Source organism: Plasmodium malariae (assembly GCF_900090045.1).
Source record: "Plasmodium malariae genome assembly, chromosome: 6".
NCBI lineage: Eukaryota > Apicomplexa > Aconoidasida > Haemosporida > Plasmodiidae > Plasmodium > Plasmodium malariae.
In genome coordinates, this window is record NC_041780.1 from 326,378 (window position 1) to 342,363 (window position 15,986).

At 27.2% G+C, this 15,986-nt stretch overlaps 3 protein-coding genes across 3 annotated transcripts; 1 reads left to right on the forward strand and 2 right to left on the reverse strand.

Moving 5' to 3' along the window:
* Positions 1-658: 658 nt before the first annotated feature.
* LRR2 (leucine-rich repeat protein, putative) lies at positions 659-2,703 on the reverse strand (the record flags this gene model as incomplete). Its single annotated transcript, XM_029003724.1, has 5 exons — positions 659-855; positions 1,002-1,452; positions 1,786-1,948; positions 2,342-2,513; positions 2,628-2,703. 5 exons carry the CDS (start codon positions 2,701-2,703, stop codon positions 659-661), a joined length of 1,059 nt encoding a protein of 352 aa, XP_028859814.1.
* A 956-nt stretch (positions 2,704-3,659) lies between these two features.
* Positions 3,660-8,357, reverse strand: SMC4 (structural maintenance of chromosomes protein 4, putative; the record flags this gene model as incomplete). Its single annotated transcript, XM_029003725.1, has 1 exon — positions 3,660-8,357. The coding sequence occupies one exon, from the start codon at positions 8,355-8,357 to the stop codon at positions 3,660-3,662; it is 4,698 nt and encodes a 1,565-aa protein (XP_028859815.1).
* A 4,869-nt stretch (positions 8,358-13,226) lies between these two features.
* PmUG01_06015900 (soluble NSF attachment protein (SNAP), putative) lies at positions 13,227-15,459 on the forward strand (the record flags this gene model as incomplete). The annotated part of the gene is made up of 5 exons (XM_029003726.1): positions 13,227-13,374; positions 13,632-13,754; positions 14,149-14,326; positions 14,515-14,593; positions 15,091-15,459. The coding sequence occupies 5 exons, from the start codon at positions 13,227-13,229 to the stop codon at positions 15,457-15,459; spliced, it is 897 nt and encodes a 298-aa protein (XP_028859816.1).
* Between the last annotated feature and the right edge of the window lie 527 nt (positions 15,460-15,986).

A 15,986-nucleotide genomic window follows, 5' to 3' on the forward strand; every position in this document is an offset into this window, starting at 1 on the left:
TTATAACTGAACTTATTGCCATACCTCTTTCTCTGTAGTTAATTTAATCGTTGACTATTTTAGTTCTTCTCGGTTATTATTTTGAAAAATATGATGAGGAGAAAAATGAAGCAAAAAAATATATATGTAGTTTCAGTTTGATTTAACTGTTCATGAGGTAGTAGCATTTTCCACATTATATGCATAATGTAGTTAATCATCATATATGGAAGCTGATATAAAGGAAGAAGTAAATATATCTCCTTTCAAGTTTTTTTTTTGTGGAAATTATTTTCATCTTTATCTTCTTTTTCTTGTGTTCTTTACTGAACTATTTATTCTGACTTGTTCATATAAGCGGTGAACAATATAATGAAAGCACATAGTTGTAAAAAAATTAAAATAAGGAAATGTTAGGGGTTCCATTCGTTTAACAAACTGCACGAAATACAGACACGCAAAAGAATACCTGAAAGTGTACAGGTACCTTTTTTAATTTCGTTAAATTGAGTTACACGTACTCTTACTTTTATTTTTTATTTTATTATTATTATTATTATTATTATTATTATTATTATTATTATTATTATTATTATTATTATTATTATTATTATTATTATTATTTTTTTTTATTTTATTTTTTTTTCGCAAAAATATTACTGTAATAGCTAGCTATTTTTTACACCTTTTCACTTTTGGCTAGTAAAAAGGAATGAAATTTTTCGGTTAAATTTTTGTACTTATCTATTTTTTTTTTTTCAAATATTTTTTTAAGTTCGTGTTCTTCTTTTGTCCCTCTTTTCAAAAATATTCTTGCCAAGCAAACATCTTCTTTTTTTATTTTTTTATCATCGAGGAATACAAGTCTGGGTATGTCTGTGATGACAGGAAGGGAAACACACACGTGCGTTTGTGTAGATGTGTATACATTCATATAGTATTTATGTGCACATTCACATATCGAATATTTTATAACCATTTTGCACACATTTTTTAGCAAAAAAAAAAAAAAAAATTCTTACTTGCAATCAAATATCTCGAAACGTGCCTAATTTTATTTGAGAAAGGATTATTTTTAACGAATAAAGTTTTTAATTTTTTTACTTTTTTTAATAATATGATAAACTCACATAGAAAGAAAAATTTTTTCTTAGTTAATGCATCCATGATTTCTACATTTTGATGATATTTCACATAATCATAATTTTCGTTTTTATTTACTTCTTCATGAAAATTTTTATAAAAATTAATGAATTCTGTAAATTTGTTTTTACTTTCATTTTCACTAGGATAAGTTTCCATTTGTTCCCATTTTACTTCATTTAAATAAACCCTTTTTTCATCATCGTTGTTACCTGACTTGTTAATGTGGTCATGTGAATCAGGAATATCCTTATCGTTGTTGAAGTTTAAGTTATTGTTTGAAAGGTCTAGATGAGTGAGGTTTTCCAGATTTGCTATTTCTTTTATGTCCTAAAGAGGATGCAATAAGGATGATGCACGTGTTGCTGTTTCGGTACACACATACGTATATATAATGTAAATATATAGATATGCAGACAAATAAACGTGTAAACGTAAATACATAGATATGTATATATAAATGTATATATAAATGTATATATAAATGTATATATAAATGTATATATAAATGTATATATAAATGTATATATAAATGTATATATAAATGTATATATAAATGTATATATAAATGTATATATATATATATATATATATATATATATATATATGCGCACATTTGCAAACACTCTAGTGTGCTTCAGGACAAAACGTGCAATATATTACATCGATATTTTCAAGCAAATTATTCGATATGTTTAACGTCTGCAATGATTTCAAGGGTTGCAAATTGCTGATTTTTTTTATCTTGTTGTTGGACAAATTTAAAATAACTAAGGAGCTACACTCAATGTTCTCTATCTTGGTGATGTCATTGTTTTGCAAATACCTGAATAGGGCAGGCAAATAAACAAAAAAAAAAAAAAAAAAAAAAAAAAAAAAAAAAAAAAAATTAAATAACAATATAATAAAATACAAATAATATTGTGTGCATTTGTAAATGCGCACATGTAGATTCATGAATGTCACTACTTCTTGTTGCACAACTCCTATTAGTTGCTGTAATAACCTAGCACAGATGTTTACAAATAATTGCATTGCTTTTACACTTTTATATAATACAACTATAAATTATTCAAATAGTGGGATATATGAAGAATGAATTGAAGTAAATATTGGAAGTAATAAATTACAAGCAACTAATTGCCACTAACTGTTACTACTTTTGCCTATTTTTCCATAATTTTTACTAATTGTTCGTGTTTTAATTTTCTTTACGCACAGCGCCTTTAAGTTTGTCAGGGCATTTAAATTATCTATTTTTCGTATACAATTATTATTTAAAAATAAACATTTTAAATTTTTAAATGTCGATAGTCCGTCTATATTATGAAACCCCTTCATGTGCAAATAGAGAACTTCATTCAACTCGTCGGTCTCGTATAAATTGTTCTCTGCAAGGAAGTGAGTTAAGTTGACAATATATAAGAACAATAACATATCTATACACATTAATATTTACGTTTGTGTAATAGTAATGAAGAAAAATAAATGATAAATCCACCAACCGCTGCATATTTTTTTAATGTCTTTGTAGCACATCAACGATTTGCTTCCTTCGACAATGGTTCTTTCATTTTCCATCGTTTTCTCTATATTCTTTTTATTTCAAAAGTAGATACACGTGTGTATGTGTGTGTGTATATGTACGTGCTCCTGTACGTAATGTGCTTTGTGCGGGAGCGAAAAACAGACAAAATTTTAATTAGTTTTCCATGTAACTATGAATGAGCAACGGAGAAATTTATCTCGGGCGATAAGCGAACAATCTAATACATATTGAAAGCACACACACAAACATGTACACATGTATACATGTTCATATGTGTATATATGTATATATGTATGTGCGTATTCCCCCTTTTGTGTAAGATTAAAATTTTTTATTACCATGTTATGGACGCTGAAGACAAAGTAGTGAAAAAAAGGGGACGCATAAAATATAAAAAAAAAAAATAAATAAAATATATATTTTATTGGAAACCCTTTTCTCCTATATAAGGGGAAAAAAATCGTGCATAAAATTTCAACTTTCGATTAAAAGTTAAAAAGTTAGACAAATAGTTTGGTGAGCTTTTTTTGTGTAGCGAAGGAGACACTTGAAAAATTAGAAAAATAAATCAAAGAGAAATGGAAGAGAAATATAAAATAAATCAAAGTGAAATCAAAATGAAGCCATAAAGAAATCAAAAAAGGAATCGCTTTCTTTCTTCCTTTTTTTTTTTTTTTTTTATGTAAAATTATTACTTTTTTACTATAAAAAAGTTTAAAAAAAAAAAAAAAAAAAAAAAAAGAATTTCTTTTAAATATCTCAAGTGTATGTTTTGAGGCATTATTTAATTTCATAGGAATGAAATTTAAAGCAAAGAACTTGTTAATGCATGCTGCTATATGCGCATGTGCATGTGTGTGTTATATATATATATATATATATATATATATGTAAATGTATATATAAGTACATATGTATGCAAGCGCACACATTTTAGCTATCTCTTTCGGACTAGGATTATAGCCCCAAGGAATGTCCAAACGGACGATTAGCTGCTTTGGTCCTCTTGAAATTTACTAGGGTTGAGGGTTATGCATTTGGTTATGTCATTGGTCTTATAAATGCCAATCATCCTATCACAAAGTTCGAACATTTGATTCCTCAAAGAAATTACAATGAACTGAGCATCATTCGTTTTTGTTTTTATGTAATGTGAAATTATTGAGACATTCTTAAAATCAAGAGCTGCATCTATTTCATCCATAAAATAAATAGGATTTGGTTTAAAATAGTGAAGAGCAAAAACTAGAGCTAATGAGCTTAGAGTTTTTTCTCCACCTGACAAATTTTGTATATGCTTCCAACTTTTTTTAGGTGGTCTAACAGAAAATAATATTCCTTCATTAAATATTTCAGAGGAGTCAATAATTTCTAATTCTGCATCTCCACCTATTGCTATCATCTGATACATCTCTTTTAATTTGGATGAAATGATATTGAATGCAACTAGGAATTCTTCTCTCCTTTTATTACATAAACTATCATATACTTTTTTAATTTTATCTTTTTCTTTTTTAGATTTTTTAACATCCTTTCTTCTTTTTTTATAATCATATAGTTTTATATTATAGTCTTGAAAAATTTTTAAGTTTGGTGCTTTTTTTTCTAGTATATGTATTTTATTTTCAAGTTTTGTTTCAATTTCTTTTTTATTTAGTACTTCTAGTTCTTCATCTTTTATATTAACATAATCATATTTATTATCTATTTCTTGGAATTCTTGGTTTTCATCATACATATCTTCAAGCTCCTTTAGTTCATTATCTTCGTCATCATCTTCTTTCCTTTTCTTCTCCTTCCTGTTCTTCCCCTTTTTATTCATATTCTTACTCTTATTCTTATTCTTATTCTTATTCTTATTTTTTCGATTTTTCTCATTTTTCCTCTTTTTTTGTTTGTGCGGGTCCTTTGTCTCATCGCTGTGATATATTCTTCTCTTTTTTCCCTCTTCTGAGTTTGTTAAGCACATTATTTCGTGGCCACCCTCACTTGGTTTGAGTTTTTCTTTACTACCTTCTCCCCCTTCGCACTTTTCTTTCTCCTTTTGTTCCTCATCTCCCGTGCTTTCCTCATCTGCATCCTTATCTTCCGCTTTTTCATCATCGTCCTCCTCTTCTTCATCATCGTCCTCCTCATCTTCATCATCGTCCTCCTCATCTTCATCATCATCCTCCGCTTCTTCATCATCGTCCTCCTCATTTTCATCATCATCCTCCGCTTCTTCATCATCGTCCTCCTCTTCTTCATCATTATCTTCTTGTTCATCTTCGTCCTTATCCGAGTGTGGACTGTCAGCCCTTTGGCTCGCTGCCCCACCCGCATGGACGTTTTTGCCATTTTTCACGTGGGAGAGCATATTTTCTCGTATAATTTTGTCAGATTGTTGTATGAGGTCCATATACTCATCAATCTTGGACTGGTAATATTTCCTTTTATCCTTAAACTCTTCGATTTCTTTTTGAGTGTGCTTTATTTTGTAAACAATATCGACATTTTCTAAATCTTTTTTAGAAATATTTTCATCAATGATTTGTTTCTTTTTTTGATTTTCTTCAATTTTCTTTTGCATATCGTTTAGTTGTTTTGATAATTCTTCTACTTCTTCATATATGGTACATCCTTTAGTTTCAACATGTTTTAGTTCATTTTCAAGCTCTTTTTCATTATTTTCATATTCAACAATTTCTTCAGTAAATTTAATAATATCTTTTTCTCCTTTTTCTAAATTAGCTAGTGCATTCACTTCATCATTATTATATTTTTGTAATTCATCTTTCACAATATTTAATTGTCTTTCTGCATTGATATATTTATTTTTAAGATTTTTTTTTTTTTCTCCTCCAACATTTTGTAGCTGTTCGTAGTATTTTTTTACTTTATTTTCTTGAGCTTTTAGAATAATTTCAATTTTACTTTTTTCATTATTTTTTTCTTCAATTAATTCTTTTAAAGCATTTAACTCATTTTCTTCTTCTTTCGTTAGTTGAGGTACCTCTGAATTTTGCAATTGTTCATCTATATCTTGGAGTTGTTTTTTGCAATTGTCTATTCTCTTTTTTGTTATTTCGAGTTTGCATTCATTATCTTCAATAAACGAGTTTAAATCTTTGATATCATTTTGTAATATACTTTTTTGTGTTTTCAATTCATCCATATTCTTATTCAGTTCTTCTACAGTTTTTTCCACTTTCAGCAAATCTGATTCATCGTATTCACTCGTTTTAATTCCAATTCCGGTACTACTATTACTATTACTACCATGATTGGAAGCACTATGCCTATTTTCTCTTCCACTTTTTAAATGTTTGCTTAACCCTCCTCCACAGATCCTACCATCGTTTTCTATTAATTCCCCATTAAGTGTTACTACTCTTTTTTTGTGGGAGTACCCTATAACATGTGCTTCATCTAGACTATTTGCTAGTAGGGTCTCTTTTAAGGCAAAATAAAAACAAATTTTATATTTCTCATTTTTAAATTTTATAAAATCGATTAGTCTATGTACATTTGGAAGCAGAGGTGTATAATTCTCTTCATTCTTGAGCATCGTTTGCATTAAATTTTTTTCTAAAATGGATAGCGACAGAACGTTTACTCTTCCTAAGTTATGCTTCCTAATTTCTTCAAATAAAAGAACAGCATCATTTGGATTTTCTACAATAACAAAATCGGAGCAATTGTTTCCTGCTATTAGAAAGGCTTTTTCATATTTTTTATCTATATACCCTAGGTCTCCTAACATACCATGTATATTTTTAATTTTTGTTTTTTTCAAATTATAGATAAACTCATGTAGCTTATTTGTTGTTTTATCTGTGACTACTTCTTTTTTTATTGTTTCATATGTAACTTGTTCTTTTATAAGAGTAGAATTTAATTTTTCTATTTTTTTTTTCAGTTCATCTATTTGTATTTCTTTATATTTCACCATTTTTTTTTTCTCATCTTCTAATTTTAACATGTGCTTTGATTGGATATCTTTCTCTTTTAACTCGTTTAAAATTTTGCTTTGTAAATATTTCAAATTTTCGATATGTGTTAAGTATTCTTTTTGTTTCTTTTCTATGATATTACATTTGTTTGTACATTCAGATGTACTTTTAATCAAATTATCATAATAATTTTGTAGAGGAGCTAACTTCTTTTCCTCAATAGAATATATGGTATTAATTTTATCTGTGTCTTGTTTTATATCTTCATTATATTTTTCTAATTCTTCTTCACATTTTTCTAATTCTTGTTCTAATTTTGGTAGTTTATTTTTTTTTATTTCGTTTGATTCTTTTTGTTTTTCTTGTATTATTTTTTTATATAATGGTATTTTCTTTTCTTTTAGTTCCTCCCTTTTAACATACAGATTTTGCATTTTTTCAACGATAACTATTAACTCTTTTTTAATATTTTCATCATGAGTAGTTAACTTTTTAAATTCATTATCAGCTTTATTCTTCTTTTTAATAATTTCTTCTTCTTCATTTTCTAATTTTGATAAAGCAATATTCATATTTTTTCTTTCTTCTAATAACTCTTTATATTCCTTATTATGATTATCTCTTTTTTCTATATATCCATGTAATTCATTTTCTTTGTTTACCATTAGTTTAGCTAGCTCATACTGTTCTTTTTTATAAATTAGTATATGCAATTTATATGTATATTTTTGTAAATCCATATAATATTTTGCTTCTTTTTTTGGTGTAACCAATTCCTTTAATTCGTTATATACATGTTTTAATCTATTCACCCTTTCATGATAAACTTCTTCAAACTTTTCTAATTTTTCAAAATTTTCGTTGATACTTTCAATATATTCATTTGTTCCTATTATGTCTTCCAGGTATTCAAGAAGCCCTTCATCATTTTTATTGCCTTTTGGGTTCATTTGAGCGATTTGCTCTACTTCCCCTTGTAATATTAAAAATCGATTGTTGTTCAGATCAATTCCCTTTTTGTATAACAGATCCACCACTTCCTTTTGATTTACAACCTTGTCGTTTATTCTGTACTTAGATTGATTGTCGATCGTGGCTTCTCTACTGATGATGAAATTTTCACTCTCACTTTCAGCGCTATTATCACTTTCGTGTGTACTCTTTTCAAGGGGGCCTAACGTGTTATCCTGACTATCTTTAAGTCCCTTTTTACTTTCCAGGTGATGTTGTTCCCCCTGTTGATGCTGCTCCCCCAGTTGATGCTGCTCCCCCAGTTGATGCTGCTCCTCCGCCCCTTCTTCCTCATCCCGAATCGTCTTAAAATAAATGGAAACCTTCGTGTATTCATTATTCATCGAGTATTTGGAGTTATGTATGAGATCACATAGCCTGTTTTGCCTTATCTTTTTTGCTCTTCTACCAAATACAAAAAGCATAGCATCAATGATATTGCTTTTACCACTACCATTAGGACCTACTATACAACTAAATTTTTTATAAAAAGGACCTATTACCTTTACACCTGAATAACTTTTAAAATTTTCTAAAACTAGTTTTTCAATTATTATTCTTTTCCTATTTTTCATTGTATTATCTATACACAGCAAATCTTCCTCCCCTACTTTACTATTCACTTTACACAATGTGCTTTCCTTATCTTCTGCATTTACGATACTCAGAATTTTTGAATTACTTTCTTTGCCGTCCTCCTCACTCAGGTAAATGTTCCCACTCACCTTTTCGTCATCCCGCATTCTGCAAAGGTGCCTTTGACCTTGTTGAGTCAAGCGCGCGTATACGCGTGCGTTAACTGTTATGTGTGCACTACGCGAATATTTCTGCGTGTATATTTAACGCTTTTACGAACTTTTTAAGCTGATGGGCAATGTACTGTACTATGTTGAATTTGTGTATTAATTTGCACATTTACTCGTGTTTGCATTTGTGTCTATATTTGTTTTTGCATTTGTGTCTATATTTGTTTTTGCATTTGTGTCTATATTTGTTTTTGCATTTGTGTCTATATTTGTTTTTGTATTTGTGTAAATATTTGTTTTTGTATTTGTGTAAATATTTGTTTTGTATTTGTGTAAATATTTGTTTTGTATTTGTGTAAATATTTGTTTTATATTTCTGTCTATGTTTGCGTTTGTGTTTGTATTTTTTTTTTTTTTTTTTTTAGAGCTTCACCTCTTAGCTTCTTATCTTCCCCCTTCACTATTTGGCTTTTTATTTTTGATTCCTCTTATTTTGTCAATATTTTAATTTCCTTTCTTCTTTGACCATTTTCATTTCCCCTGTTCTTCCTTCCAGTTTGAAAGAGATGCGCGTAAAAGCATGCGCATTCGCACAAGGGATGCATGTGTATGTGTATGTGTATGTGTATGTGTGTGTGTATTAGTGTGTATTAGTGTGTATTAGTGTGTACAAGTATGTATAATTGTGTATAAGTGTGTGTAAGTGTGTATAAGTGTGTACATATGCATATGCACGCGCTCATATATTACGTTTCCTTAATAATTCGAAAAATCGAGCCAACTTTTATTTTATTCACCTCATGATGTTCATAAATTTTATAATTATTATTGTACCTTTGATACTTTATTAATTTTTTCGATGTCTTGGTTGATTTTTCAAAAGTCTCTATGTAGTATATTGCCTCCCATGCAGCAATATTTTATTTATTCTTTTTTAATACTATAGATATAAAGCAAAATAAGAGGGGGGAACGTGAGAAAAAATGGAAAAGGCGCGAAAAAGGTGTGGAATAGGAATGCAAAAAAATGTGGAAAAAGAAAAAATAGGAAAAGAGTGCCAAAAGATTTAAAGAATAACAGAAAAACAAATTAAACAAAAATGGTATGTGTATTTACATATGTACATGAAAAATACAAATAGGAAAATATTTAAGCATAAATATTTTCAAGTAAAAATTATTTTCACTAATGTCAGCAGCTAATTCAAAGGAAAAAAAAAAAAAAAATATATATACATGCACTCATATATTTACTTGTATATATACGTATATATGTACATATATGCGAGTATAAAGAAATAAAAAAAATACAATGGTTGACAGAGTGTGTTGCACTGCACTGTTATACTTTTAAAGTAGCTACAACTGCTTTAATATTTTCATCGTATTCCTTTTTCAAAATTGTCATATATTCCTTTTGCAAAATTGTTATGTATTCCTTTTGCAAAATTGTTATGTATTCCTTTTGCAAAATTGTTATGTATTCCTTTTGCAAAATTGTTATGTATCCTTTTGCAAAATTGTTATGTATTCCTTTTGCAAAATTGTTATGTATTCCTTTTGCAAAATTGTTATGTATTCCTTTTGCAAAATTGTTATGTATTCCTTTTTTCTTAAAAAATGTATTAAGGTATTTTCTCTGTGTGTGCTTTGTATTTCTAATGTTTCAAACTTTTGCAGTTTTGTATAAAAAAAAAAATGTTCTTTATGTACTTGTGAAGGAATAATACCTGTCAAATTTTTCAGTATTCTTTTTCCTTTTTTCGAACTTTTGAAGTTTTATCTCTTTATATTTTTTTTTTTTTTTTTAACAAGAAACTTGGCAGAACGAAGAAGTTGAAATATTAACAGAGGGCGTTATGAAAGCGTTCATTCTTTTGTTTTATTCCTTTTTTTGTTTTATTCCTTTTTTTGTTTTAACCCTTTTTTTGTTTTAACCCTTTTCTTGTTTTAACCCTTTTTTTGTTTTAACCCTTTTTTTGTTTATTTGTTCTTTTTTTTCTTTTTTTTGAATATTTCGAATTTAAGCATTGTGCATGTCTAAAGTGTACTAAAAGAGCAAACAGTTTAAATAACAGGTTTTGCTTTGTTCTTGCCTAGTACATATACTTTTTAACGTGCGTGCATGCATATCTACATGGGCATATATTGCTCATACATATACCTACTATCGCTCCCTTTTTAAATATTTTAACAAAGTTACATTTTCGCCAATTTTTAGTTATAATGTGTTAAAATATTTTTGGATTATTTTTTTTTTTTTTTCATTTTTTCATTTTGATTTGTGACAGAGCGGTGAAAAGGTGTAGTACATAAATATTTAGTTCAAGAATAAAAAATTAAAATTTGACAAGAATAAGTGGGAAAAGAAAAATAGGTGGTATTTGCAGTTACGTAGTTATTCAGTTATGCATTTCTTAGGTTTTACATATTTGCAGCTTTGCTTTTTTTTTTTTTTTTTTTTTTTATTATTTTACTTTTTTAAGATGATCAACTTTATGCTTATGTTGTAAGATGTTCCTTTCAAAAAATGAAGTTTGTAACGATATTTCACTATTTTTTTTTTTTTTTTTGTAGTTTGTTTTTTATCCATTTTTTTACATTATATTTTATGATTAGCACAGTAAAATGGACCTAATTTTATTTCATTTTATTCTATTCTGCTTTACTTTACTTCATTTTTTTTTTTTTTTTTTTTTTTCCCTCTCTCTTTTGTATCACATTATAGCATCTTCTTTGCCTTAATAGTCCTTTTAAATAAAAAATTTTTTTGGTTACAACTGTTCAGAATAATGCGCACGAAATTTATTTTACATGTGTCATTATGCTTAACAAAAACTGAAATAACAGCTTTTGTTAACTCTGTTTTACATTATAACAAGTCTATAATTATTTTGGCTATACCATACATATATTTTGCTATCTTTTCGTATTTTTCTTTTTTCTTTTTTTGTACTTATAACAGTCGTTTAGAATTTTGCTAACGTTCCACGGACGTATTTGCAATGTGCACCAAGTTATTTAACAAACAGGAGGGCATATTAAGCGCGTAAAAATGGGTATACATGTGTATGTGTAGTAAATGTGTATGTGTATATGTATGTAAATGTGTATGTGTATTTGTATGTAAATGTGTATGTGTATTTGTATGTAAATGTGTATGTGTATTTGTATGTAAATGTGTATGTGTATTTGTATGTAAATATATATATATATTCGAAGCAGTAAACATATTTACTTTCATTCTGACAGTTTGACTGGGGGCATTTCCCAAAAGGGAAGTCCGCTTAACATACCTGTGTGACAAGCTGATGAAGTTTCAAACACGTAAAGGTGGGAAGTAGGGAAGGGGAGAATATATAGAACAAAAAATAAAATAAAAAGTAAAATAAAATAAAGACTACTAAAATGGTTCCCATATATTATGTATATGCATATATATACATAAATATGTATATACCAAATGTTTTAACTCCAAATTTGAGAAAAAAGGGCAAAAATAATAATATATCCGTTGGTCGAACATTGGTAAAGCATTGGTACCATGTAAGCACATGAGTATATATATTTGTATGCATTCTTATGTATACTTGTTATTATGCTATATGCACTTATGGACCTTTTAAAAAAAAATTGCTAACCTGACAAAGAACAAAAAAGCATACACAACAAAAAATAAAATGAAATGAAATAAAATAAAATGAAATGAAATGAAATGAAATAAAATAAAATGAAATGAAATGAAATAAAATGAAATAAAATGAAATAAAATGAAATAAAGTGAAATAAAATAAAATGATATAAAATAAAATGAAATAAAATAAAGGGGTAAACACTGTTATTTAAAAAAAAAGGCGAAAGAGCTTGATCAGATAAAAAAAAAAAAAAAAAAAAAAATTAGTCATATAATTAATAAAATCACCACAAAAATGATTAATACGTAAAAAGCAACGAACAAAGAAAAAAAAAAGAAAAAAAGAAAAAGAAAAAGAGAAAAAAAAAAGTGTTATATGTGTAAATTCATATGCTATTCTTTATATAGCAAAAAAGAGAATAATGAGAAGTTATTACAATGCAAAATTACAATAAAATATGTAACTGATTCTAAATATAATAAGGTCCTGCTAATATTATGTATACATAAGTACATACATACATACATACATACATACATACATACATACATACATACATACATACATACATACATACATACATACATACATACATACATACATACATACATACATACATACATACATACATACATACATACATACATACATACATACATACATACATACATACATACATACATACATACATACATACATACATACATACATACATACATACATACATACATACATACATACATACATACATACATACATACATACATACATACATACATACATACATACATACATACATACATACATACATACATACATACATACATACATACATACATACATACATACATACATACATACATACATACATACATACATACATACATACATACATACATACATACATACATACATACATACATACATACATACATACATACATACATACATACATACATACATACATACATACATACATACATACATACATACATACATACATACATACATACATACATACATACATACATACATACATAGTTTTATGACTTGAAGGTTTAACAATTTTTCGTGTTTCATCGGTCATCCCTTCTCCACGATATTATACGTACGTTCAAATGTTTATGTATGTATGCTCATATGTGCTCACATTTTTATGGTAAATGTATATGCGTGAATGCTTTGTCAAGTTTTAATGTTGATGTTTTAAAAATATTTAATAAAAAGCAATAATGGAGTATGAAGCAAGGGAATTAGAGAAAAAGGCAGAGCAACTAAATAAAAAAGGTTTTCTATCGTCTTTTTTTGGAACGGATAATACGGATGAAATAATAAATTGTTACAGTTTAGCTGCGAATAAATATAAACTCTCTCACAAATGTAAAATGCATTTTTTTTTTTTTTTTTTTTTTAAATAAATGAAAATATGTTTAATCAGTATTGAAGCTTCAATTAGCAGCAAATATGTCTATTTCTTAATGCCTTCTAATTGTGACATATTAGTGCATTCTATGGGTTAAGGAGTTCGTGTGCACATGTACATACTCACATACGTAAATACATACATATATATACCCAAGTATGTATATGTGCACGAACGCCTACACATACCCTTTTGATAATCTTTCTATCTGTAGGGAAAGAGGCAAGCTCTTGTATTTTAAAAAATGCGTTATTACATAAAAACAATAACGAGACCAGCTATTGCGCCAATGCATATTTGGAAGCAGGGAACATAGCCAAAAAATACGATAAAATGGGTTACACATATGATACTATATAACATAGAACAACATAAAAGAACAAGACATTACACAGCATAACATGGCATAGCATAACATGACATGACATGGCATAACATGACATTACTCAATATAACATGACATTACATAGCATAACATGACATGACATGACATAACATGACATGACATAACATGACATGACATGACATAACATGACATGACATGACATGACATGACATGACATAACATGACATGACATAACATGACATAACATGACATGACATAACATGACATGACATAACATGACATAACATGACATGACATAACATGACATGACATAACATGACATGCCATTTTTGTTATGTATTATTAATTTTAATGGAGTATTATTTTATTTTATTTTATTTTTTAGAGGCCGTGAAATATATCGAAGAAGCCGTTAATATGTACGCAGCTATTGGCCGGTTTTCCAACTGCGGAAAATGCGAGAAAAATATTGCAGAGATATACGAAGACTTATATGATTATAATAACGCATTGGAATATTACAAAAAAGCGGCTTATTATTTTGAAATGGACGAGTATTCAAAGTAATAAATTGAGCAGAACAAAATGACAAAAAACGAATAGTCGAAAAATAGACGAAAAAAGTCGAAAAATAGACGAAAAAAGTAGAAAAACGGACGCAGAATTAATGAAACAATTCTGACATCCTCATGCGAAAATGCTTCACCCATGCATTACTCTCAAATGTGCCATTTTTATTTGCCTCTGTTAGGTCAATATATACCCAGTGCATTGTGAAATATGCCGAGTTAAATTCGCAGTATAATTACGAATATGAGGAAGCCATATCAGTTAAAAAAAAAATTATAAAAAATAGAATAAAAAATAGAATAAAAAATAGAATAAAAAATAGAATAAAAAATAGAATAAAAAATAGAATAAAATATAAAATGAAATATAAAATAAAATATAAAATAAAATATATAAAATAAAAAATATAAAATAAAATATAAAATAAAAAATAAAGTAAAAAATAAAGTAAAAAATAAAGTAAAAAATAAAGTAAAAAATGAAGTAAAAAATAGAGTAAAAAATAAAGTAAAAAATAAAGTAAAAAATAAAGTAAAAAATAAAGTAAAAAATAAAGTAAAAAATAAAGTAAAAAATAAAGTAAAAAATAAAGTAAAAAACAAAGTAAAAAATAAAATGCACTTAAAAGTATTCCTATATACGAAGAATTATGCACACTATAAAAAAATGTACATGTACGTGTGCATGCTAATATGTATGCACATACATATATCCTTATGCATACACAAGACATACATATCTCTTTACCCACATATAGATATTCGAAAAGGAAGCGGAAAAGGCCCTGAAAAGTACACTGTTGCAGTATGGCGCTAGGGATTACTACATAAAAGCAGGAATTTTACATATTGTCACTGGAGATTTAGTTAATGCAAAAATTTCCATAGATAAATATTGTATGAACGATCCGCGTTTTTTAAATTCGAGAGAAAAGAAATTTTTGGATAATATTATGGAAGCAGTTACAGAACAGAATATAGAAGATTTTGAAGAAATTGTTCATGAATATGATCGAATAACCAAATTGGATAACTGGAAAATTCATTTTCTTTATAAAATAAAAGCAAAGTTAAGTGTTGAACCGAATGTTGAATTAACAGCAGATGGTGTCGTAGATTTAACTTAATTTGGCTGTAAAAGGTATAAGTGGTTAGAAAGAAAAAAAAAAAAAAAAAAAAAAAAGAGGAATGGGAAGGGGAAGAGGAAGAGGAGAAGTAGTAACAGATTTAGTAGTAGTAGTATAAGTAGTGGTAGTGGAAATTCACAATTTTATGCGCTTTCCCAGATTTAATAATAAGGCTTTAATTAATACACGAGCAAAGATTTATACATATATATGTATAGTATATATATATATGTATAGTATATATATATATGTATAGTATATATATGTATATGTATAGTATATATATATATATATATATACACACATGTGTGTATGTAAATTTTTTTTTTTTAACTACGCATTATATGTTTTTTTTAAAAAATATTTCCAAAGTATTTCCTTTTGTTTTGAATTCATATTTTAAACTTATAAAAAATATATATCTTTTTTTTTTTTTTTTTTTTTTCTTCATTCAAAAACCTTTAAAAAACTTTTAATTAGTTTATAAATTAAACATATTTATAATATTCCTGCTCATTTGTCTTGAG